This window comes from Centroberyx affinis, unplaced genomic scaffold (genome assembly GCF_046629955.1).
Source record: "Centroberyx affinis isolate AG114_WGS23_722 - 3 ecotype Tasmania unplaced genomic scaffold, CSIRO-AGI_Caff_v1 ptg000012l_1, whole genome shotgun sequence".
Lineage (NCBI taxonomy): Eukaryota > Metazoa > Chordata > Actinopteri > Beryciformes > Berycidae > Centroberyx > Centroberyx affinis.
Window position 1 is genome coordinate 112070 of NW_027278728.1, and position 25463 is coordinate 137532.

At 40.4% G+C, this 25463-nt stretch overlaps 1 protein-coding gene and 1 long non-coding RNA gene across 3 annotated transcripts; one reads left to right on the plus strand and one right to left on the minus strand.

Moving 5' to 3' along the window:
* Positions 1 to 866: 866 nt before the first annotated feature.
* On the minus strand, positions 867 to 7376 carry LOC139657343 (uncharacterized). The gene is made up of 3 exons (XR_011696176.1): positions 7263 to 7376; positions 5233 to 5356; positions 867 to 956 (listed from the first exon to the last, which is right to left on the minus strand). It is a non-coding gene; the product is annotated as an uncharacterized lncRNA (long non-coding RNA).
* Positions 7377 to 8623: 1247 nt separating this feature from the next.
* aldh5a1 (aldehyde dehydrogenase 5 family, member A1 (succinate-semialdehyde dehydrogenase)) lies at positions 8624 to 24543 on the plus strand. Of its 2 annotated transcripts, none has more exons than XM_071535256.1 (10): positions 8624 to 9006; positions 10949 to 11032; positions 12372 to 12542; positions 13237 to 13374; positions 14663 to 14806; positions 15729 to 15872; positions 16912 to 17070; positions 17700 to 17863; positions 20889 to 20947; positions 22060 to 24543. In XM_071535256.1, the coding sequence occupies exons 1-10, from the start codon at positions 8719 to 8721 to the stop codon at positions 22269 to 22271; spliced, it is 1563 nt and encodes a 520-aa protein (XP_071391357.1). In that variant the 5' UTR covers positions 8624 to 8718; the 3' UTR covers positions 22272 to 24543. The 2 variants fall into 2 exon arrangements, with proteins under 2 accessions (XP_071391357.1, XP_071391439.1); XM_071535338.1 differs by having other exon boundaries at positions 13237 to 13353.
* The last annotated feature ends 920 nt before the right edge of the window (positions 24544 to 25463 follow it).

The following is a 25463-nucleotide window of genomic DNA, read 5'->3' on the forward strand; positions in this document are numbered from 1 at the left end:
TCTGCAGTCCAATTATATAGAGAAAACAATAATAGATGTTGATGAGGCAGTTGTGGGAGGAGAGATTTGTGCGCTCTATAGCAGAGCATAACCTAACACTTCTGTAAATTGTTGTGTTGATTCATGTTTTATTTATTCATGCACATTTTTTTGTTTTTTTTAATTAGAAGAACCTAGTCTTGTCATGTTGTCTTGCCAAGATCATGTTACAATGTCTGTTTTTGAAGTAACTCAGAATTGTTTTACAGCATGTAGCATAATCCAAATGTTTTGTAGCCAAACAATTACACTGTGGGTCCAAAAATTCAATATTTACCTTATTATTTCCTACATCCGCCTACGATATTGCTTTGGTCTAGAATGCGGCAACAGTCACATGCCTAGTCGCTCCCTGCAAAACACTTGTATTATGCTGCACCAGCTGTTTGGAGAAAGTTAATGGAGATATTATGCTTTTTTGGATCGAACCCGATCTGTTTGTCCGTCACGCACAATATCTCGGACACTACTGATCGGATTTTGACAAAATGTTGGGAAATGATGTGTGTCATCGCTCTGTTCCAGCATTTTCACACAAGGGGGTGTGAGAGGAGCTGGGGAACAAAATGTTTAGTGTTTTCGAGTTTCAACAGTAATTTTACTTCAACATGAGTAAGATATTTTGGTACTCATTAAATCCATACTTAAATCTTCAAATTCATTCAAGAAATATCTTATTAACTAAACTCCATTTGTTTGAAACATATCATAAATCACATTATTTTTATCCTGAGACACCTTTGAAAATAAATTCATGAAGGGTAAATGATATGAAAATGCGGATAATTATTAGTAGACAGCACTAGAATTGGCTTTACTTCTCTCACCTTTTATCAGTACGAAACTCCGTTTCAGGAAGTTCCATAGACTTCATGGACACACAGCTGGGAGAAGGAGATGCTGGTTTCTGTTGGATCCTGTTATCCAGAAAAGAACATAATACATTTCATCCAAGATTATGGACGGCCATGAAAAATAATTTAAATGAAAAATGAACATATTTTTACATTGCATCTTGGTCATAATATGTTGTAAGTAATCCATGTTTGTTTGTCAGTTGTAGATCACTGTTGTGAGATTTCTTGTACCTGGGAAATTTCTCAAAATGTTCATGTTGTGTACAGTCTGTAAGTCTTGTGATGTGAGTCAGCTGTGCTGTAAAATCTTTTTAATGAGCAACCCAGCACCCTACAGAGCCCAGAGCCTCCATGTCCCCTCTATCCCAGGGGACATTAAGAGACGTAAACGGGTAAGAGAGGTGGTTTGTGGCAACGCATCCGCACAAGAAAGACCCGACCACCCCTTCCAACTCTGCTCTTTGCTTCCCTTCCAAAACAACTGACGGAGCTCCAACTGTGCGTAAAATCTATGTACGAATACAGACACAGCTGTTTACTTTATTTTTAGGAAACTTGGCTGAAAGAAACAATAACAAATGACACACTGTACATTGATGGTTTTGGCTGCCCTATCAGATTAGACCGGGATAGCCAGGCCACAGGTAAATCAGCTGGAGGGGGCGTGTGCATATACATCAACGAGAGGTGGTGCTCAAACTACGTCATCAGGGAATCCCTCTGCATGGAAGATGTGGAACTCTTCAAAATCAGAATCAGAATCAGCTTTATTGGCCAAATATGTACACATACAAGAAATTTGACTCCAGTTTTTCCGTTGCTCACAATGTACTTATAGACACAGCTAAAAACAAGGACAACAAAAAGGACAGAGGTAAATCTAAACATCTACTACTACTATGTACAAATACGCATATATATAAGAAAAGTATAAAAAGTATAGAAAGTATATATATATATATATATATACATACATATGTAAACTACACTGGGGCAGTAGTGCAATGGTGCAGAGTGCAAAGATGCTGGAATAAATATTATATATTATATACACAAATCAGCTATTGTACAGATGATGATGATGATGGGGGAGGAGGAGCAGGAGGCTGGGGGGGGTGAATTATATACATGAGGTAGGTGTTACAGGTATATTGCACACTGTGTGACTGATTTAAGTGTTCATGAGTGTGATGGCCTGTGGGAAGAAACTGTTCCTGTGTCTGGTTGTTTTGGCGTACAGTGATCTGTAGCGCCTACCAGAGGGGAGGAGTTGGAACAGGTCGTGTCCAGGGTGTGATGGGTCTGCAGTGATCTTTCCTGCCCGTTTCCTGACTCTGGAGATGTATAAGTCCTGAATGGAGGGCAGGTCGGCACCAATGATTTTTTCTGCAGTCCTGACTGTCCTTTGTAGTCTGTTCCTGTCCTGTTTGGTGGCCGATCCAAACCAGACAGTGATGGATGTGCAGAGAACAGACTGGATTATTGCAGAGTAGAACTGGATCAGCAGCTCTTGAGGCAGGTTGAACTTCCTGAGCTGGCGTAGGAAGTACATCCTCTGCTGGGCCTTTTTGATGAGTGTGTCTATGTTGGACGTCCACTTTAGGTCCTGGGAGATTGTGGATCCCAGAAACCTGAAGGTTTCCACAGCAGACACGGTGCTGTTGAGTATGGTGAGGGGGGGCAGTGTTGGGGGGCTCCTCCTGAAGTCCACTGTCAACTCCACAGTTTTGAGCTTGTTCAGCTCCAGGTTGTTATGACCACACCAGAGGGCCAGCTGTTCAACCTCCTGTCTGTATGCAGACTCGTCCCCGTCTTGGATGAGGCCGATTGTGTCGTTTGCAAACTTCAGGAGTTTGACAGATGGGTCTCCTGAGGTGCAGTTGTTTGTGTAGAGGGAGAAGAGCAGAGGGGAGAGCACACATCCCTGGGGGGCGCCAGTGCTGATTGTCCGGGTGCTGGATGTGGTTTTTCCCAGCCTCACCTGCTGCCTCCTATCTGTCAGGAAGTCTGTGATCCACTGACAGGTGGAGGCTGGTACAGCGAGCTGGGTGAGTTTGGAGTGGAGGATTTCTGGGATGATGGTGTTGAACGCCGAGCTGAAGTCCACAAACAGGATCTTTGCGTATGTCCCTGGGGAGTCGAGGTGTTGCAGGATGTAGTGCAGTCCCATGTTGACTGCATCATCCACTGACCTGTTTGCCCGGTAGGCAAACTGCAGGGGGTCCAGCAGGCAGCCTGTGATGTCTTTCAGGTGAGCCAACACCAGTCTCTCGAAGGATTTCATGACCACAGATGTCAGGGCGACGGGCCTGTAGTCATTTAATCCTGTGATGGAGGGTTTCTTGGGGACCGGGATGATTGTGGAGCGTTTGAAGCAGGAGGGGACTTCACACAGCTCCAGTGATCTGTTGAAGATCTGAGTAAAGATGGGGGCTAGCTGGTCAGCACAGACTTTCAGGCAGGAGGGTGACACACCGTCTGGGCCTGGTGCCTTCCTGGTCTTCTGTCTCTGAAAGAGCTTTCCTACATCCTCTTCACAGATCCTGAGTGCAGGTGGGGGGTCAGTGGGGAGGGGTGAGGGGGTGGCAGGGGGTGCAGATGGTTGTTTGATGTGGACAGAGTGGGTGTGGGGTGTGAATGTGGGCTTATCAAACCTGCAGTAAAACACATTCAGTTCATCGTCCAGTTGAAGGTTCTCCCCAGTGTGGGGGGATGGTCTCCTGTAGTTGGTGATTTCCTGCAGGCCTCTCCACACTGACGCTGGGTCGTTGGCTGAAAACCTGATTTTCAGCTTTTCAGTGTAGCACCTCTTTGCTACTCTGGTCTCTTTAGTCAGTGTGTTTCTGGCCTGGTTGTACAGGATTCTGTCCCCACTTCTGTAGGCCTCCTCCTTGGCCTGGCGAAGCTGTCTGAGTTTTGCAGTAAACCAGGGTTTGTTGTTGTTGTATGTGCAGAAGGTTTTAATCGGCACACACATGTCCTCACAAAAACTGATGTAAGATGTCACAGTGTCAGTGAGATCATCCAGGTCTGTAGCAGCAGCCTCAAAAACATTCCAATCAGTGCAGTCAAAGCAGGCCTGTAACTCCAGCTTTACCTCGTTGGTCCATCTCCTCACAGTCTTGACCACAGGCTTAGCAGATTTTAGTTTTTGCTTGTAGGTCGGGAGAAGATGAACCAGACAGTGATCAGAGAGTCCCAAAGCTGCACGGGGGACAGAGCGATAGGCGTCCTTTAATACAGTATAGCAGTGGTCCAGTGTGTTTTTATCCCTGGTGGGACACTTGATGTGCTGTCAGTACTTTGGCAGTTCGTGGCTGAGGTTTGCTCTGTTAAAGTCCCCAAGAAGAATGAGCAGGGAGTCTGGATGTTTGTGCTCCATGCTAGATATCTGGTCAGCCAGGTGTTGTAATGCCTCACTGACACAGGCCTGAGGTGGGATGTAAACAGCAGCCAGAATAAAGGAGAACTCCCACGGTGAATAAAACGGTTTACAATCTATGAAGATATTACAGTCTATGAAGATACTCTTGTATGTATCATTTCAACCAGGTAATGCAATCCACAAAATTTCAAACATCCCACCTCTCGCTGCCATTTGGGGCAGCCAAAGCACAAAATTGCCGAGAACAGCTTTAATTTGAGTATTGTGTTATTGTCTGTAAAGAGAGTTTTATAATATATACATCTAGGGCTGGGCGATGTGGCCTAAAAATAAAATCTTTTTTTTTAAAAACAAACTAAGTGTATGAAAAACATATGAAACACCAGTTTATCTGTAATGTCTTTCCACCGGGGCTCCTTCTTGTCATATGGGATGCCACAGGAAAATGATGCTGCTAATGTTACCTGCTTTTTTGCAGCCGTTTGGGGGCTGCCGCTAGCTCGTGCATCTCGCAGTGCCACACACTTCTCCCAGTCGGCTGCTGCCTCTGTCGGAGATGCTGGAATAAATTTGTTGCGTTGCTGCCTGCTTCGCTCGACGTCGGACGTTGCAAAACCGAACCACTTCCAAACGAGCTCCTCACTTGTAGAAGCCTGTGCTGCCACCTTGATACTGTGTTTGTGGGGAAATCTCGGTGGGCGTTGTTATCGACTGTGGAAGCTCAGGGAAGCAGTGGGGCTGACTGACAGAGAGCGATCCGTGCCGTATTTACCCAGGTTAAAGTGAATCTCGATTTTCATTTTTACACATCGTCCTAAACCATAAATTCAAATTAATTGATAAAATCAATTTATCGCCCAGCCCTATATAAATCCTCAACTCTTTTTAAGTTTAACACACACACACACACACACACACACACACACACACACACATACACCATTCACTCACCTAGCCTCCTCCCCACTGTCAGGTCCATCTTGTCCATCCCCCTTGGGTGTTTCACCTCGGTGGAGACTCATTTCTCCTGCGGTGTGTTTCTACAGAGAACAGCAGTGAAGTCGACAGTCATTCCCTGGTTTGAGAAATATAAATAAAACTTAAATGATCATTGTTGGGAAACAGGGTCGTTGCAGCAATGGACACAGCAAAGCAAATTATAAGAATAGAGTAAAATGGGGGATATAGAAACAGGCAACCCACAATTTCAACACTAGAACATATTAAGTAGGAATACATGAATAAAAAGTCTAGATTACAGTATTAAGGTGGAGCTGGGTCGGGTAATGACTTCAACATGTTTGATTGTCTGATGCCTAGAGGTCAGAGGTCGACCCATCTGTTGCAACTCTAAAAGTGATTCAAACAAATGCATTTCTGTTTTCACTTGTATTTTATTATGTTATGACCAGGGTTAGACACTGGCCAAAAGGTATCTGGAAATTTAGATGGTATTCATTCAAAATCTTCTTGAAAAACCAAAGAAGATTTTGAATGAATGCCAATGTAAATGTATATAAATACATTTACAAAACATAAAAGAACATAGGTGTCTGTAAAGTGCAAATGAATAATAAACAAAAAAAACCTCAAGTCAATATTACTGACACTCAGGTTCAAGGGTGGTGTTACCATTAGGCAGAGTTAGGTGACTGCCTGAGGCCCTAGCAGCCAGAGGGCCCCACAAAAGACAAGAATAGAGCTAATATAAACAAATTTCATCAATTGAAATGTCTACCTACCAACTACCTCAAGACAAATGGTGCAAGAGACATAAAAAAAATTAAGCAAAGCTATTCCAGTGGTGCAGAAAAACAAAATACATAGGAAAATAGAAGTTTGGGTTGACAACTTTTTTTCATAAAAGAATCAACTGTTGCTAGTGTTGCTGGTAGTAATATTATCACCACCTCCAAGCTCAGCCCCAACTTGAAGGTAATGTATTGAAAGGATGGATTAAAAAGGGTGAATGTTGGGACTCAGGGGCCCCATGTTTGCATTTGTTCTTCTGTGAACCAGTAATCCCTTAAAATAACCTTACATTTTCATTAATTTACATTAAGTCACTACTTAATTCATGCAACATCCCCTTAAAATTCATTACGGGAGTTATTAATCGAGGAGATCCCATCGAAACCTCCTTAATTTTGACTCCTTACTTTCTAATTTAATGTCAAATTCAGGGAGACGGGAACTTTTCCATTAATTTCCACTTAATAGCCTATAAACCTGCACAAAAGGCATACAAAAATATGTTAATTTCTAGTGTCTCTGTGAATCAACCCATGAATAAATCCGTTATAAACCCATGATACTAACCTTACTTTATTATGTTATTTTTAATGGATAATTAAAATTTATGTAATTGAGAGATTAAGGACATTTCAGGGATAAAATGAAGGGGTTCGGTTATTCTGTGATAGATTATTGATTAGTTAGATCCACAGTAGGTCTGCTTGTTTTCTGTAAAGTCCTTGGAGACAGACTGTGATGAAGAGCTGTAAGAAATAAACCTGGCATGACCTGTTAGACGACATGATACCGAGGACATGACAGTTGATTCCCAACAATTTCATATTATCAATTTCATAATTATTTTGGCTGAATGTCTAATCTACAAATATGTGTTCTCTGTGTTCATTAAGGAATCTGAACAACATATTAAAAAAGCTGTATATTGAAAGCTGTATGAACTCTGGAAGCTTGTAAAAGTGTTTATATAAATCTAAACCCCCTGGCTTTTCTTTCATGCTCTTTTTTGTTTGTTATGAGCATACTGTATAGCCTACTATTGATGCATACCACCATAGGTCAATTTCAAAAATAATAATTCATGAGAATTTTTACATTCGACTAACTTTGACAAACAGTTGGCCTTCAGCTGCTTCCTGTCTCTCCGCATTTCCTCATTATTCCCTCTGAAATAACCAATTCACCTGTGTTTTCTCTCAAGTTTCAGTATTCTGATAACAGTAACTTACCAGTTTGAATATAAATATTCACCTCAGACGTCCCGTCCTCTGTCCTCTGTCCAGAAAACCATACGCGGCGCCATGGATGTATTAAACTAGTGTGGCGCAGTTAAAATTACCCTGACACACTTTCACTTTCACTTCAGTCTCTCCTTGTTTTGATAACATACAGGACCTGATTTCACTAGGTGGCGACAAAGCAAATTCAATAGGGTCTGGCTGCAGACCTCCAACAATTCGGACCAAGGGATTAATAATAATAATAGCCTACATAAAAAGAAATTAAATAAATAAATATAATACATTTTATTTTTTATTTTATTTTATTTTTTCACTTAGCCTCAGGCAGGCAGTACGTATGCTCAACAATAAGTCCACATTATTGTTGAGCATAGTACTGCCTGTCTGAGGCTAAGTGAAAAAATAAAATAAAATAAAACTCAAAATAAAATAAAACTCATTTTTCCAACAGACATATAGGCTATGCTGAAAACTACATCCACTACGAAACCAAACCCCTTAATTTTATCCCTGAAATGTCCTTCATTTCTCCATTACATTCTCCATTCTCCACTACATTGACTGAGTATTGTGTCTAGTGTGAATATTATTTAGCATATCGTATATGTGTCGATTGTGTATACTGTAACTGACTGTATATAGTATAATAATGTCCTATATTGTGTTTGATACTGTGAGAGGAAGTGTGTAAGAGTTCCACTGTAGGCCTACTGGTTGCAAATGGCAATAAAGAATCCTGAATCCTGAACGTGTAAAAATGTTTTTTGGTACATGACACCACACAAACAGCTTTGAATGGACCTCGAGACACAAAATAAAAAGTGGAGAATATGAATATGAATATGAATATATTTTATTTTGGAAGAACAAATTTCCTAAAGTCGAATGAATTTCCTACAGTCGAACGAGTAAGTCGGAAAAAAAAGTGTTATGACGCAGTAAAAGTGACCTTTAACCTTCTCAACAAGGAGAAAAACTCGTGTTTTGTGTCAGTCAACAGTAAGAAAACAAACACATGCACCTTTATTGTAAGTTTTTTGTTCGGCAGACTAACCTAACATTTGTTTAAGTTCGTCTGATTAGCTCGTTAAGCTGCAGGAGCTCCTGATTGTTTAATTTGTGCTTTGATTTTCCGACATAACAGCACATGAACGAGACGCTGACTTGGAAGTCCCGGATGTCGGACGTTCCCGTAGGAACCTGAACGCACCAATATTCTCAGCCTTGCTCTATACATTTCTGCATCTCTAGTGCTCCCGGCGGTACCGTTTCTTCTATTATATTTGTGCAGCGTCACGTGTCTGACGCGCCTCCCCCAGACTGGCTGAAACCTGACAGATCCGCCGACAGGAGCCGGACCGTGCTGCAGGGAGAAACAAACCCGTCCAGCAAACACACCGTGAGCTTCACACACACCTAACCTAACCCGTGCCTCTCCTCCAGCATGGCTACTGTCTGTCTGCTGAGGACTCGCTGCTTCCTCCGGCAGGTTTTGCCCGGCCTGCCCGCCGCCATGCAGAGGCAGTACAGCCTGGATGTTTCCGCTCAGCTGCTCCGGACGCAGAGCTACGTGGACGGCCGCTGGGTGTCCGCAGCCTCGGTGTTCCCCGTCCTGGACCCGGCCACCGGCCAGGAGATCGCCCGGGTGTCCGACTGCGGCCCAGCCGAGGCCAAGCAGGCTGTCGACGCTGCGTACAAGGCGTTTTACTCCTGGAAAGAGCGCACAGCGAAGGTAGGCTATGTTTTAGCCCAGCCACCTGCCGATCTCTCTGCGCGCCGTACTCCATTTGAAAAACTGGCAGTTTAATGTGTCGTTGCTTAACGGCTAGGACATATGCCCCTTAAAATATGACTCAAGGCCCTATCTGAATGGTTAGTAGCCACTATTCACTTCGGCATACATATAATCGACCAAGCAATACTGTATTTCAATAAAATCTCAACATTCGCTTTACATTGCTCGCTTCCGTGCTCAGCGGATTTGTTTGGTGGAGGAAGATGATAAGACTCACATCCGCACCAGTTCTAATGGTTGACATTTTATTGAAAAGGTTTTATTGCAGCTTGGTGGATGACTTTTATGCCGAATTGAAAAGTGGCGCCCACCGGTTCAGAAAACGTTTGAGTTATGTTCACAAAATGTGTACCGTAGCCGATAAACAAGTCCACATTGAATTGTCAGATCTTTGAATGGAATTTGGCGTGGCGTCTGTCCACCCAAGATAAGCTGCACCTCAGTAATGCTTACTGTGGACTTGGGGAAGACATTACCAGTTATTCCAAGCCTTATTGCAATTAAGACTGGAGTGCAAACTTGGAGGCCAATCTGTAATTTAAGAACTACCTTGTCAGTAAAGCACTTTTTGGTGGTGTTTTGTCCTAGATATACTTTGACATGGGAAATTCCTATAAGTCCACACAACAGTATGATATGAGTTTTGTTGTCACACAGCAACTATACCAAACAATATGGCAGCATATATGGTCAAATGACCTGACAGAGCAGACAAATTGTAAATGGGGACACCACCCAATTTAAGAACTCAGTATTTATGAGTATTAACAAGTCTCACAAATAAAAAAAACAACAACTGACAACTTCAGTCTGCAGTGTCAGAGCAATACACAGCAGAGAGCTGCACCAATGACAATCAATAGGATAATAATGTCCTCTTGTTCCTGGCTATGGAAACACTAGTGAACATTTCCAAACTGTAATCCACACACATACACACACACACACACACAAACATACATGTCTGTTAGCCTTTAATAAATACGTAACCATTAAGGCTTTACTGGAACCTGTCAGGTTGACCTGTGATTGGCTGGTCAGTTCAGGTCACAGCTCCGTGTCTCTTCTCTCCTCCAGCGATCACTGAATCATTAAACCTCCTCATGTTCACACTTAATACATCAGCTTCAGGTAAAGTATTCCTTCAGAGTTTCCAAAGGGAACCTGATGTTTCCTGTTTGTACCACCAGACACATGGGACCTGAAAGGAGTAAAGGACGGTTCTTTTAGCTCAATTTTGTTATATTTTCCATCCCTTTGAGGTTAATTCTGAGGTTTTTACATGGATGCAACATGATTAAAAATATTTTTAAATCAGTTTTTCCAAACCTCTCCGACTCATTCACTCCCATTCAATTCCAAACAACACAGAAAACAACTGGAGGCTTCTAACTCTACTATAATACTCTAATGTAATATTTAAATTTTCTGTTTTTTATTATTATCCTTACTTGCCTATTTTTCATCTTTCTTTCTTTCTTTCTTTCTTTCTTTCTTCTTTAATGTCATTTTACTGGACTGTGATTGACTGTTTTAATGTGTGCATATTTTAGATTTTGCTTGAAAAATCTTGCTTTCGCTAGTCATTGTTTTAATCCACTTATTTTATGTAAAGCACTTTGAGTTACATTCTAATGGTGCTATAAAAATAAAGTTGTTGTTATTGTTATTATTACTAATTCAGTCAGTAAAGTTAATCCATCACTGTGAAGGAAAAGCCAACAGTTGCGTCTTGCAGCTGTCCACTTGTCCTGGTCGGACAGTGTATGAGGCGATGGCCGATTATATCTGACCTGTGTAACATGTGGAGTCTGAGTGATGCGACCCACATGTGTCCCGTGTAGCGACCCCTCCTCTGATCTGATTGGCTCTCCTCCAGGAGCGGAGCGTCCTGCTCAGGAAGTGGTTCGACCTGCTGACGCTGCACAAGGAAGACCTGGCCAAGCTCATCACCTTCGAGTGTGTGAGTACAGTGTTTGTTTAATCTTCACACTGTACATCAGTGTTTGTAATAGTTAAATTTGCATGGAGGAGACACCTGTTCTTGTGTCTTACTGGTCACACTGGTCACACTGGTCTCACAGTAAACTCTGGGTCTAACAGTGAATATCCGACGCCACCTGTTCATTTGAAGATAGATAGATAGATAGATAGATAGATAGATAGATAGATAGATAGATAGATATAATTTTATTTATGTGTCACTCCTCCACATACAGGTCAAACAGAGCAACAAACACAGTACCCCAATAAAAAAGGAGGTTGAGGACCACTCATTTTATAGTTATGAGACACAAGCTAAAAATAATATACATAAAAAAATACTAGAATATACACACACATAAGTACATACATTCGTACAGATACATTGATACACATATACATACATACATACACACACACACAAAAATAGAGGTCATATTACACACAAATAAAATTTAGACACTCATGACTGAATGTCTTCTGTTAAGGATGAGGTGGCAAAGCTTTGGCACATTCGTTGATACAATATTTACCAGCTAAAACTTACTTAAATTTATTTAAATCATCGTACTCATTAAAATTTGCTACGTGGTTTGGAAGTTGAAAAAATAATTCAGAACGAATGTCTGTATAGAGTTCATAGTATAAGAGTACATGGATGAACAAGGTGTGGTGGGATTGTGAGCTTTAGGGCTGCAACTAACGATTATTCTCATTATCTATTAATCTATCAACTATTTTTTTATTAATCATTTAGTCTATCAAATGTCAAAAATAATCCAGAGCCAAAAGTGATTCTTCAGATTTCTTCCTCACTCTGACCAGCAGCCAAAAAACCAAAGGATTCATTTAATAAAGAGATGAAACAGAGAAAAGGAGCAAATCTGTGAATCTGTAACCAGCAGATATTTGGTATTTTTTAGTTGAAAACTAATAGATTAATCAACTAATCATTTCAGCACTAGTGAACGTTGAAGATTTTCAAGCATAGCGGCGAGGGAGGAGTGCAGAGCTCAACTCAAATTTATGCAAATTTCAGGCATTGACAAATGAAATTCCAGGTGTCTGTTTGATTGGCATCTGCTCTTGAAAGTGTCTGAAACTGAGAAGAGAAGGGAGAAGAGAAACTTACTCACATGCATTTATAGTCTAACATTCAGTCTGTATTTATTTAATAGGGGGCACTATCTGCAGTGGAAAACCAAGTGGTACTACTAAAAGCGGGAAGAGTCGAGTCGAGGCGAGTTGAGCCGGTACCATGTGGTGGAAAAGCCACATTAGTATAAAAAAAATTGTGTGTGTGTGTGTGTGTGTCCCAGGGAAAGCCGATGAAGGAGTCTCTGGGGGAGATTGCGTACGCCGCCTCCTTCCTGGAGTGGTTTTCTGAAGAGGCTCGGCGGACGTACGGAGACGTCGTCCCTTCAGCCGCCAAAGACCGAAAGATCCTCCTCCTCAAACAGCCGGTGGGCGTGGCCTCCATCATCACACCGGTGAGCAGCCAATAGAGGGCTTCCGTGTGGTGTAACCCCGCCTCTGGCGGCCATATTGGAGGTCCTCAGCTTTTGTGTTTCTGTCCGTCTCAACAGAATTGAACAGACGGTTAATTTCTGTCTGTTTCTGACTGAACTGATCATTTCATCACTGATCCATCTGATTGATTTAGTGTTTAGATAATGTCAGCTTGTTAGCTAGCTAACCATAGCATCTGGTCAGCTAACCATCACTGTCTTGTTGTTAACACATCTGATTAGCGCACTAGCTAACGTATCTAGTAGCAGCTAGCGTTAGCATGTTCACATTAACATCAGTGTGTTTGCTGGCTAGTTAGCTAGCTAACAGTTTGTTCAGGTTAACTGAGCTGACTCTTCTCAAGCTACAACTCTTCATGTTTTGGAGTAGAGACTAGGGCTAAAGACAAGACAGTTTACTGTGTCACAGTAACCTACATTTGGAAACAAATCCACCTTATCACACTATTCACTTTTACTGAGAACGTTACTGAATGGATCTACAGCCACACCACAACAAGCTGACTCAGCTGCTCTCTGCTGACAGCTGCTTCATACACATTTACACTTTATTTACTTACAAGACAGTTTCTTGTCACAAATGAAAGCTTCATATCGAGTCGTGAAATGAAAGTGTGTAAACTGTAAATGTTCCTGACTGTCCTGGTGTCTGCAGTGGAACTTCCCCAGTGCCATGATCACCAGGAAGGTTGGAGCGGCGCTGGCCGCCGGCTGCACTGTGGTGGTGAAGCCGGCCGAGGACACGCCGCTGTCCGCCCTCGCTCTGGCCGAGGTCAGTCTGCCCCCCCCACACGCCCAAACCTCCTGCTCTAACTCTCTATTCTAGAAACCGCACACAGACTGACACCTGGCAGTATTTAACCTGTCTGCTGTCTGCATCTCCCACAGTCTCCACCTCAGCTGAGAGGCTTTATATACACTTTACATTCAAATGTTTGTTTCTTCATATTCCTGAATACTGTCATTTGTATGTATTGCACACATCTGTATTTTTATAATTTTGTCACTCATTTCATACTGCATATACTGTAAATGTATTTTAGTTTAGTTTTGTATATTTATATAGTATATATTCATATTTTTTTGCATATTTTAGTACATGTTTCATTCATTTTCCTTTGTCTCACTATACTCGACTGCTATTATTTTGCACAACCTCATGATGCTGTGACTCATATACAGTATTTTCATACCAATCATTCATGTATTTCTGCTTAACTTGTTATGGAAATGTTGGAATCGTCAGTTGCATCACATTTAATATCCCCTGTTTGCTATATTGTAGTTTTTGATGTAATTTTTTTTTTGTGCTGTAAACAACCTAATTCCTCCAGGGGAATTATTCAAGTTTCATCTTGTATTATCTTATAGGAGGTCAGAGGTCAAAATCGACCTTTTTCACAAACATGGCTGAAGTACTTCTGCAGGGTATAAATCAGTTGCCTCCATTGTCAACAATGTTAAGAACTTTCTGTCTCCTCTGACTCTGATTGTGTGATCTCTGATTGTTTCAACATAGTGTTTAACACAGTCCAGCTGTTTCTGTTGTCAGTCGACTGAAACAGTATAAAAGAGAGATTTGATGGAGGGTCACAAAATGCTAACTGGCTAACCAAGGCTATCAGCAATTTCTGTGCTGTTAGCATTTTATTAGCATTTTGTGCTTAAGCCATGCTGAAACATAAAATCAGTGATCACAGAGTCGGAGGAGACAAAGTTTTCGGTAACACTTTACAATAAGGGTACATTAATTAAGTGTTAATTAACTGTTAATTAATTAACAATTAACAATTAATTAACAATTAAATTAAGGGTTAGTTAATGCTTATTAAGCATTAACTAACCCTTAACTTAGTGACCCTTATTGTAAAGTGTTACCAAGTTTTCTTTTTAACACTGCTGCCAATGAGAAGTGATCAATAACCTGCGGAAGTACCTCAGCCATGTTGGTGAAAAATATCTATTGCAAATTTTGATTCTCTACTTTCTAAGTGAAGGTGACTTAATTTGTGTGTGTGTGTGTGTGTGTGTGTGTGTGTGTGTGTGTGTGCGTGTGTGTGTGTGTGTGTGTGTGTGTGTAGCTGGCGGGCCAGGCGGGGATCCCGGCGGGGGTGTTTAACGTGGTTCCCTGCTCCCGGGAGAAGACTCCGTCGGTCGGGGAAGTTCTCTGCACCGACCCGCTGGTGGCCAAAGTCTCCTTCACCGGATCCACCGCCACCGGCAAGGTACCGGCTTCACACCGTCACATTACATCATATTAGTTTAGTGAACAAATAGGGATGAGACGATATATCGAAATTCAATACATCTCAATACAAAAATGTGTCAGTCTGTCTGTTGAGTCAGGAACATGAATGGTGATATCAGCTCCATGTTATTCTGCTGTCAGGAACATGAATGGTGATATCAGCTCCATGTTATTCTGCTGTAGTAATCACTAATGAGACTCTTGACCATCACAGTTTCACAAGCTGTCCATCCAAATTATATTATTGTCACTTTGTAATGACGTTTTTAAATTGTTGTTTACATTCTAGCAGCCAATGGCATCGCTGGAAAGATTTGAGTCTCAGAAATAAACAGAATTCTGCAGTCAGAACTTTTATTGATCACATCGTATCCTGGTTGTATTGAATCCTGAACCTCAGATCACGTATCGTATCGTATTGTGAGATAAGCAGATCGTCTCATCACTAATGTTTAGTTTAGTCTGTTTATTGTGTTTCCATTAGAGTTAACTGAACTTGACCTTGAATTTCAAGACCTCTTGAATGCAGGAAATGCTTCAATACTGTTTGTCAGGAATTAAATTAAATTAAAGCAATGCTTATTTTCATTTCATTTCATAATTTTACATAATGGGTCCTAGTGTTGTACTTGTTAGTTGTGTCGTGTGTAATAACACCCATTAGATTCATTCTTATTCATGACATTTTTTTTTTGCTGTATCCTATTCTATAACCCAGTTTCTCCACAGGGGATCATTTAAGCTTCATTTAATTTAATAAATCTAATCTAACAGATACAGTTTGTGTGTGTGTGTGTGTGTGTGTGTATATACGTATATACAGTATATAGTATATCTGTTAGATTGTAGATGATATAAATCTTAAATTCGGCAATATAATGTCGTTCTTCCCCTCCCAGATCCTGCTGAAACATGCGGCTGACACTGTGAAGAGGGTTTCCATGGAGCTGGGTGGCCACGCCCCCTTCATCGTGTTCGACAGTGCGGATGTGGACGCGGCGGTGGCGGGCGCCATGGGCTCCAAGTTCAGGAACTCCGGCCAGGTAAAACGACCTGTTGGATGAAATGGCTCCGTAATGCTGGATTCATCGCATGTCTGCCATCGTTAGGCATATTTTCCAAATATCGCAATATTTGCCGAGGTAAAGGTAAATAGGTAAAGGTGAATATTTGCCGAGGTGTTTTCTTTGTCAGTTTGCAGTAACTTAACCCCATTAAACCCCATGACAGTGTGACGAGACAGTTTACTGTGTCACAGGAACCTACATATGGAAACAAATCCACCTTATCACACTATTCACTTTTACTGAGAACGAACTACAAACCAGTAATCCCTTAAAATAAACTTACATTTACATTAATTGCAAATATCGCAATATTTGCCGAGGTTCAAGAGATTCAAGATTCAAGATGCAAGAAACTTTATTGTCCATTAGTGCAGGCAATAATGGAAATTTGTCTTTCGCTGGTGCATAGCTCACTTAGAGATACAATACAGTACATCAAAGTACAAACAAATCTCATGCAGTTAAAAAGTTTACCAGTGGCAGTTAAAAATTAAATACTAATTGTAAAGTGCTGTATGCTAGCTCAGCTCAGTAAGCCCGTAGGTTCCTTCTCAGATGCTGTTGAGCTGCGCGATGGCAGTGGGGATAAAGGATTTTTTACGGATTTTTTAAGGTATTGAGGTATCAAATATCACTTTTTTCTTGTGAACCTGAATAGTTTTCAGGCTCTAGGCCTTCTCTGATATCAAGTGAAACAACCTGAAAAGGGAAAATCATTCTCTGTTGGACTGTCTTGAGTGTGAGTGGGCATCGCTTCGTTTCAAGGGGTCAAAAGCCAAAAAGGTTGAGAACCGCTGATCTAGGATTTGATCTAGGAATTGTCCTACTGTTGACCTCATTACAGAGCCAGTAAGAGCTCTGATGAGGTGGATGAGAGCTGAATGCCTAAAATGTAAATATTAATATATAATCAATCCTCATGAATGAGTTAACTCTGAACGTTACAGACACAAAACTAGCCGACGGAAACCAGAAACCACGACAACATAATCCTCCGTTCCTCCTCTGCCTGTAGACGTGTGTGTGTTCCAACCGCTTCCTGGTCCAGAGCGGCATCCATGACCGCTTCATGGAGAAGCTGGGCGGGGCCATGGACGCCGAGCTGCGGCTGGGCCACGGCTCCGAGCCGACCACCACCCAGGGCCCGCTCATCAACACCCGGGCCGCCGAGAAGGTAACGGCTCAACTCCCCGAAAAACAGGCTCCAAATTGATCAACATTGCAAAGGCTCGGGGACACCCGGCTTTAGAAAATGTTTAATAAGTAAACATGTTTTCTTTGTCAGTTTGCAGAAACTTAACCCCAACTGTCTTGGGGTTCATGACAGTTTGACAAGACAGTTTACTGTGTCACAGGAACCTACATTTGGAAACAAATCCACCTTAACACACTATTCACTTTTACTGAGAACGAACTACAAACCAGTAATCCCTTAAAATAAACTTACATTTACACTAATTCACCCCTCAATTCATGCAAAATCCCCTTAAAATTAATTAAGGGACGCCTTACTTTGTAATTTAATGTAAAATTCAGGGAGACAGGAACTTTTCCATTAATTTCCTCCTAATAACCTGTAAACCTGCACAAAAGGCATGAAAAATCCCTTAATTTCTAGTGCCTCTGTGAATAAACCCATGAATGAATCCCTTAAAAACCCACGATACTAACATACTTTATTAAAGCTGTTGGATTATTCATGTTTATTTAATGGAGAAATTAAGGACATTTCAGGGATAAAGTTAAGGGTTTTGGGTTCGTAGTGGATTTAGACTTACTGAGGTTTATATCTCTGTTCCCCAGGTGGCCCACCAGATTTCGGACGCGGTGTCCCGGGGGGCGACGGTGCTGCGGGGGGGCAAGCGTCTGGACGGCTCCTTCATGCAGCCCACCCTGCTGGCCGGCGTCACCACAGACATGCTGTGCACCCGGGAGGAAACCTTCGGCCCCCTGCTGCCCGTCATCAGGTCTGTAACCCGCTCCGGCAGATACAGCTGATCGATTAATGATGAAACTCTATTGATCCCTGTGGGGGAAATTGGGTCGTTGCAGCAGCAGGGAGTTGGATGTAGAGTCCACAGTCTGGACCCACCTGACTGAATGTTCTGTGTTTTTAATTCTCTTAAAGCCTTTTTGATCTAAAGGCTTCTGCTTAAATGCTTGAAATTTGTTTCTCAGACAAATATAAATAGTGAAGTAGGGCTGGGCGATATGGTTGAAATCAATATCATGATAATTATAAGGATTTTTCTCAGTATCAATATATATCACGATATGGTTCATGTATGCAAAATCACGTTAAATAATCAAATGAATGTTCATCTCATTGAACCGAATGGTAATGTTAGGTGTGATGTCAAACAAACATTTTTTTTCAAATAATATTCCTACCCTACCTCATTTTATATCAGAGTTTTTAAGTAAAATTTGCTTGTCATCATCAATTCAGACAGCAGAAATGTGCGTCACAATATTAAAATATCTTCACGTTATCATGATATGATTCCACTGAAATACGATAAACGATAATATTGAATTATCGCCCAGCCCTATAGTGAAGTTGATCCTATGTATGAATTTCTTTCCAAAGCCTTTTGCCTTTCCATCAAGGCAAAGGGCGACTCCTTTAAAGAATCTAAAATATAAGATAGTTTGGTTTTTTGGTCGCTGCATAATTCCATTTGTGTTATTTCATAGTTTTGATGTCTTTATTGTTATTCCAAAATGTGGAATATAGTAAAAATTAAAAAAAAAATACGTGTGTCCAAACTTTTGACTGGTAGTGTAGATCAGAATAAGACATGAGAGAGTACAAAATCCCTGGATAAATAAAGATTTAAAAACTATCCTCCCACCCCCCAAAAAACGTTCTGCTACCTGCTGGACTGGAGACTCACTGCATTTACACTGTGATGTTAATTTTGGGTTGATCAGATCTCCAGTGCGTCTCGTCTGCAGCTGGATTTGTCACACAAGATGCGTGTTAAAGTCACGGTGAAAAGAAAACTGACTTTTTCACATTAGTAGGTAATTGTCCATATCATAATGTACACCGATTTAACATTGAATACCAATCGTTTTCTTTTTTTGTATTTTTATATAAAGATCACTTATACTTACATCCAGGAAAATTCTAATTTTAGTGGTCAGTTCATGGTCTACCAGTAGATGAACATAACCCCCCATATTATATAAAACCTGCAACTTCCCAACTTTCACAGTGGTTTCCTTTTCCTAAGACTCCATGGTTTCGTCTAGAGCTGCAACGATTAATCGATTAGTTGTCAACTATTAAATTAATCGCCAACTATTTTGATAATCGATTAATCGGTTTGAGTCATTTTTTAAGAAAAATAAGTCAAAATTCTCTGATTCCAGCTTCTTAAATGTGAATATTTTCTGGTTTCTTTCCTCCTCTATGACAGTAAACTGAATATCTTTGGGTTGTGGACAAAACAAGACATTTGAGAACGTCATCTTGGGCTTTGGGAAACACTGATCCACATTTTTCACCATTTTCTGACATTTTATAGACCAAACAACTAATCTATTAATTGACAGATTAATCGACAGATTAATCGGCAATGAAAATAATCGTTAGTTGCAGCCCTAGTTTTGTCCCGGTGGCACCTTGAGTCTGTTTACAAGGAGAAATGGTACAAAAAAATTGGATATTTGTACAGAGACAAAGCTAATTTGCTGTGTTCAGTAGGAAGCGGATAATTGAGGCTGTCTTCTCGTCTGTTTTGGATCATGGTGATGTTATCTATGGACACGCCTCTGCCTCCACTCTTAAACCCCAAGATTCAGTTCATCACTCCGCCCTAAGATTGATTACCGGTGCCAGTCATTCCACACATCATTGCTTCTTGTATGAAAAGCTTGGGTGGGCGTCCCTAACAGTAAGACGTGACAGGCATCGGTTTCTCTTTATTTATAAAGCCCTTAATGGCAACTTGCCATCACACTGTATATTAGGGCTGGGCGATATGGTTAAAATCAATATCAGGATAATCATATGGATTTTTTTCGATATAGATGTATATCACGATGTGGCTCACGTATGCAAAATCCAGTAAATAATCAAATGAATGTTCATCCCACTGAGCCAAATGGTAATGTTAGGGTGTGACGTCAAACAAAACTGAAATTTTCATATTCCTGAAAGAAAAAGGATTTTTGCACACCTAAAAGTCTTTGAGTGACAGATGCATAGGGCAAAAACCAAAAAGGTAGATACTGAGAAAGAAATATAATCCTGCACACTCTCTACACTTACATAATACTTTACTGCAACCTTTCAGTCAGAGGACCTTCATCAGGCAAACGTGTGTGTGTGATGTTTACCTGATGAAGGTCCTATGACCGAAACATTGGAATAAAGTATTATGCCAGTGTAGACAGTGTGCGGTTTTTAAGTAAAATTTGCTTGTTATCATCAGTTTAGACAGCAGAATTGTGTGTCACGATATCCGAAAATAACCATATCATGACAATATGACTCCACTGAAAGACGATAAACGATAACATTGAATTATCGCCCAGCTCTACTGTATATCACTTCTTTATTAAATTGCTCCTATAGTCACTATTCCACTCGTTCAAGTGATTGGCTAATGCTCAAAGTCCCGCGTACAAACACTGAATTTGGGAAAACTGCCTTTAGTTCCTGTGCTGCACTCACCTGGAACACTTTGCAACATTGAAACTGGACACAATTGTACATTTGGGTCAATTTAAAACCTTAATTGCAAAATGCACCACTCATGAATGTAACTGTTTTTAACTGTTTGGCTGTGTTCTGTTGTTGTTTGTTTATTTGTTTTCTCGTTGGTTGTTTTTTATGTGTATTTACTCTGTACTCTCTGCATCATTGTAAATGAGGGTATACCTTCAATGATCTCCGAGATCTAAATAAAGGTTGAATGAATGAATGAATGAATGACTGGAAATGTGTCTGAGAACCAACCAGAATCTGTTTGTGATTGACAGGTTTAACACGGAGGAGGAGGCTCTGGCCATCGCTAACGCGTCTCACGTGGGTTTGGCAGGTGAGTCCCTCTGTGTCCCTGCAGTCTGGAAAACATGGAAAAGTCCTGCTCTAGCCCGTCTAACAGGGACTTTATCTTAAAAGTGGCTGAACTTGGATTTTGTACCATTAGTGGTCATGATTCTTCCATTTCTCTTTTCATAATTCCCTTCCAAGGTGCAGGTGCAGTAGTAGAATACCTGAAGTGTTTTCAGATAACATCTTATAATCTGGGTTTGTTAAAGGATAAATCCAGTGTGATTGAGTCATGTTAGGAGATATTTGCTGGTTTGTTTTTCAAGACAACTAAGAGTAAATGGTAACACTTTACAATAAGGGTCACTAAGTTAAGGGTTAGTTAATGCTTAATAAGCATGTTCCTGAACGTAACGCGTTAAAATGAAACGGTTCTTTAACATTTTAAAGTTTACATCCTGATATTTGCTTCGGTTGCACCATTGCGAAAAACGCGATTGTCTCATTCACAGTTTATTGATTACCTTTACTGAGTTGTTTTCTCTGCTGTTTGGGTTTGAATTAAGGCTGAACAATTAATCGAAATTTTATCGAAATCGCAATATGGCCTACTGCAATTTTCAAATCGCAGGAGGCGCAATATTTGTTAAAGGTGAAATGTGTCAAAATAGCATTTTCAATGAAATATTGTGGTGCTGCAGAGATGTCCTGGCCTACACATCATATTCTACAGACTTAAGAAAACATCTTTGTTTGGTACAGATCCCCGCAAAAACCACACCATAATCATTTTGTTTTTCAATGAAAATGAGAATAATGATGTAAAAATTATCATTCCCTCTAATATCGCAAATCATATCGCAATTGCAATATCAGTCAAAATAATCGCAATTAGATATTTTTTCAAAATCGTTCAGCCCTAGTTTGAATGTGAGTGAATGAGCCCGAGAGTTTTGGCAAAACTGATTTAAAAATGTCTTTAATCGTGGCACATGTATGTAAAAACTGTGACAATTAACATTAAAGGGATGGAAAATGTAGGAAGAAAAGAGCAAAAACTCAAATCACACTGGAATTGTCCTCTCATTATCTCAGGCTTAAACCTCTCTCCGGTATAATTGGCTTAAAACCTGTCTGTGTCTGTCGCTTGCGGTCCAGGCTACTTCTACTCGCAGGACGTGAGTCAGATCTGGCGGGTGGCCGAGGCTCTGGAGGTGGGCATGGTGGGCGTCAACGAGGGCCTGCTCTCCACGCCGGAGGCTTCGTTCGGCGGCGTCAAACAGTCCGGTCTGGGCCGCGAGGGATCCAAGTACGGCATCGAGGAATACCTGGACGTCAAGTACATGTGCTTCGGAGGCCTGAAGCCCTGAACGGGACGGACACTCGGACCGCAGGGAAAACTCTCTGGGGGCGGTTTGGAAGAAGGGAAGAAGGCCTGTTTCTTATTTGAAACTGTGATTTCACCTTGATTGAAATATTTTTGTAACATCCCATATGGAAATATACTGACGTACTTAAAATAAGTAACACATATAAGTGCATCGATGTTCAAACATGTCTTAAACAAACACTAAACATATATAAATGTTAAATTATATAGATGAAATTCGAGTCAAGAATTCAGTCAAGGTGAAGTCGGTCATAGCTGTAGATGTCGGGTTAAATGATTTTTGATTTTTCACTGTTATACGTCTGTTTCTGACGGCATCGACCGTTATTCTGAACCCAAAATGGGACCTTTAATGTGGCTCAGTGTGGCTCAATGAGCAGAGCGAGGCACTAACACTGCCAGGGTTTGGGGTTCAATTCCCACTGCGAGCAGACATGTTGAAAATGTCTGCACACGGTACTGAAATTTGGGTAAAACCATCAAAATGGCATCTGTAGTGGGATTTTATTATTTTTACTTATATTTTTACTTGGGATTTTCCTTAGTGGGATTTTAAAAAATGGGCAAATAATGGTGTCGAGTACTACTCAAGTATTTTGTTACTTACTTTTGAGTGAAAATCCTGAACAATCTTGTGCATGTTTTGAAATCTCCTCAAATGTGAACAGATGACCTGTTTTGCTGTGGTTCATGCAAATAAGTGAATAATTAATTATCATCCTAAGGTTTGAGATGGTTCCTTTTTAGCTGTTATATTAACTATAGCTATAAAATACAAAGCGATAGTGTCAGATGGGGGAGGTAATGCTGCGTTCAGAAAGTGGAACGGATTGCTTTAAATTTTCCCTGTATTACGTTTTGAAAATGAGTTCTTCACATATAAAATGAGTCCATCTTTGGTCAAGGCAATAACTATCTGATAGGTGTTGGATGGCAGCAGTGATTCATTTTGTTTCTCTGAGCTGTTGGTCTGAATATTGTGTGAGCAGACAGAACCTAGACTTTTTATTTATTTAACCTTACAGGAGACTCATTTTACATCAGAAAAAACAAAATTCACTTTTTTGATGCAATAATTAAAATTCAAACTAAATAATTTAGTTTGTTTAGTTTATTTTCTGAATGCCAAGACCAACTTTCTATGGAAAACAACAAAACAAATTCTCCGGTGGCGAATACATTGTAGCGTAAAATAAAGATTACACCTTGGATTTAGTGGAGACGAAAGCACAGAGCTCAGCTACTGTGCTGAAGATAAAACGCACAAAACAAGATTCATTTTAGCTGGATTTTTCTTAAAACTACCTGACATCCTGTAACGATACAGGAGCCGGCCTATTTATCATTTCAAAATGTGACTGCAGTTTGATTAAAATATTTTTGTAACATCTCATACAGAAATACAGTATACTGACCTTCCACAACGCACATATATGTATATATGTTCTAATCAGTTCCAAAAATAAATTTGAGTGTTAAGTTTTGGCTATTTTTAAAAATACTTTTGGCAAGTATAATACTATATTAAAAGTATATATTATTACAAGTTTTGCTAAGATTTGTAACAGTACAGTATTAGTAAAACATGTAAATATATTCCTTAATACATGCAAAACATGTTGAATTCATGGCAAAAATTGAACGTTAATACAGTTTTTGGAATAGGCTTGAACACATATGCATGCACATAATATTTTTTTAACATAAATGTCAGTATATTATGTTTCTGTATGGGATGATGATAATAATAATGACCATAAAACATATTGAGCATTATTGTAATATATCTATATAATTATATAGTTTTAGAAAGACCAAGCTGCTGTGTAGATTCATGTTGCTGTAGATCCAGCTGGTCTAGTTTCAGACTGGGAAGAGAAACCACAGGAACCTGATTCTGAGCCTCTGATGTTAGAAGTCTGTTGTTGTGTGAAACCAGAAAATGTTATTTGCCAACGTCGTCCCTTAAGTGCCAAGTGAATGTTTTTTGTCCCTACAGTCAGTTTTAACTACTTTGTGTGATTTTAAAGAGGCAGTTAATAACCTGGCCCTCTACTGGTGACCAATAGGAATTACAACAACATTGACAGAACTGATCTCCTACTATCGCAGAATAGTGTTTCATATGCAGTGTAATTGTTCTTAATTGCTATATAGCAATATAGTCATTGTTAATGTAAAAAAAAATCTTGAAGCACAAACATGTATTTCTAACTCCTGTAAATATTAATGGAAAACTAAAGAGAATTAAAAAGACAATTGTGATATTACATGTTGTTTCATGTTGTGATTAGTACCAAGTGATGATTGGAGTTTTATTTAAAGCTCCCATATCCTCCACTGTCCACAGTTTTATTTTGTGTCTTTCTGTCCATTCAAAGCTGTGTGTGTGGCGTCATGAACCAAAAACACTCTCAATCCATTTCTCCACGTTCATTTTCCAGCATCTCTCTGAGCCTTACCAAGAACAGACTGTTTCTGTCTCCATGTCTTTAAGGCTCATTAATATTAACGACCCCCTCTGTTCCGATCGGCTAACCGTTTCCAGAGTGAAACGTGAGACGCCGCGGCCCGGCGGCTACAGGTAGGGAAAACTCTCCGGTAATAAACAATGACAACCGCTCAACCGCTTTGAAAAAAACACTTTGTTAGTCTATTATTTCTTACAAAAATGATAATGAGCGAACCTTTGTGACGCCACAAAGTTACGGAAGTCCAAACGGCTCGTTTAGAGGCTCGCTGCACTAATATGGATTGTGTGGATTTAGTTTTGATACTTTCACCATGTTTAGATAGACCATCCAACTCCTTTATCATCACAGAGGCAAGGGGAGTCCTGCTTTACACCATGTGGACCTTTAATGGCAACTAACTAACTGTTTGTCCCAGTGAACTCGGGGTTAAACCTGTTGTTCATGTGTTCAGCGGTCTGACGGACATTGTGCCTCCTCAGCGCTAATGAAAGTATCAAAGGTAAGATCCACACAGCTTTCAAATATTAACTTTTATTAACTGGCTTTTATATTAACAAATATTAACTGGCTTTCCCACAGGCTTGCTTGTACTGTTGGGCTGTTTGCTCTTTGAAACGACTATTTCAGCTTCGAGTAACTTCACACCGGCTGTGGTCTGAATTGATGAAGCTGGGTTGTGATTTGTTGAACAGCAGATG

Coding starts and splice junctions, on each gene's coding strand:
- aldh5a1 (XM_071535256.1), top strand. CDS start 8,719: ATGGCTACTGTCTGTCTGCTGAGGACTCGCTGCTTCCTCCGGCAGGTT. Junction 17,071..17,699: donor ACACCCGGGCCGCCGAGAAG/GTAACGGCTCAA, acceptor TCTGTTCCCCAG/GTGGCCCACCAGATTTCGGA. Junction 20,948..22,059: donor GTCTCACGTGGGTTTGGCAG/GTGAGTCCCTCT, acceptor CTTGCGGTCCAG/GCTACTTCTACTCGCAGGAC.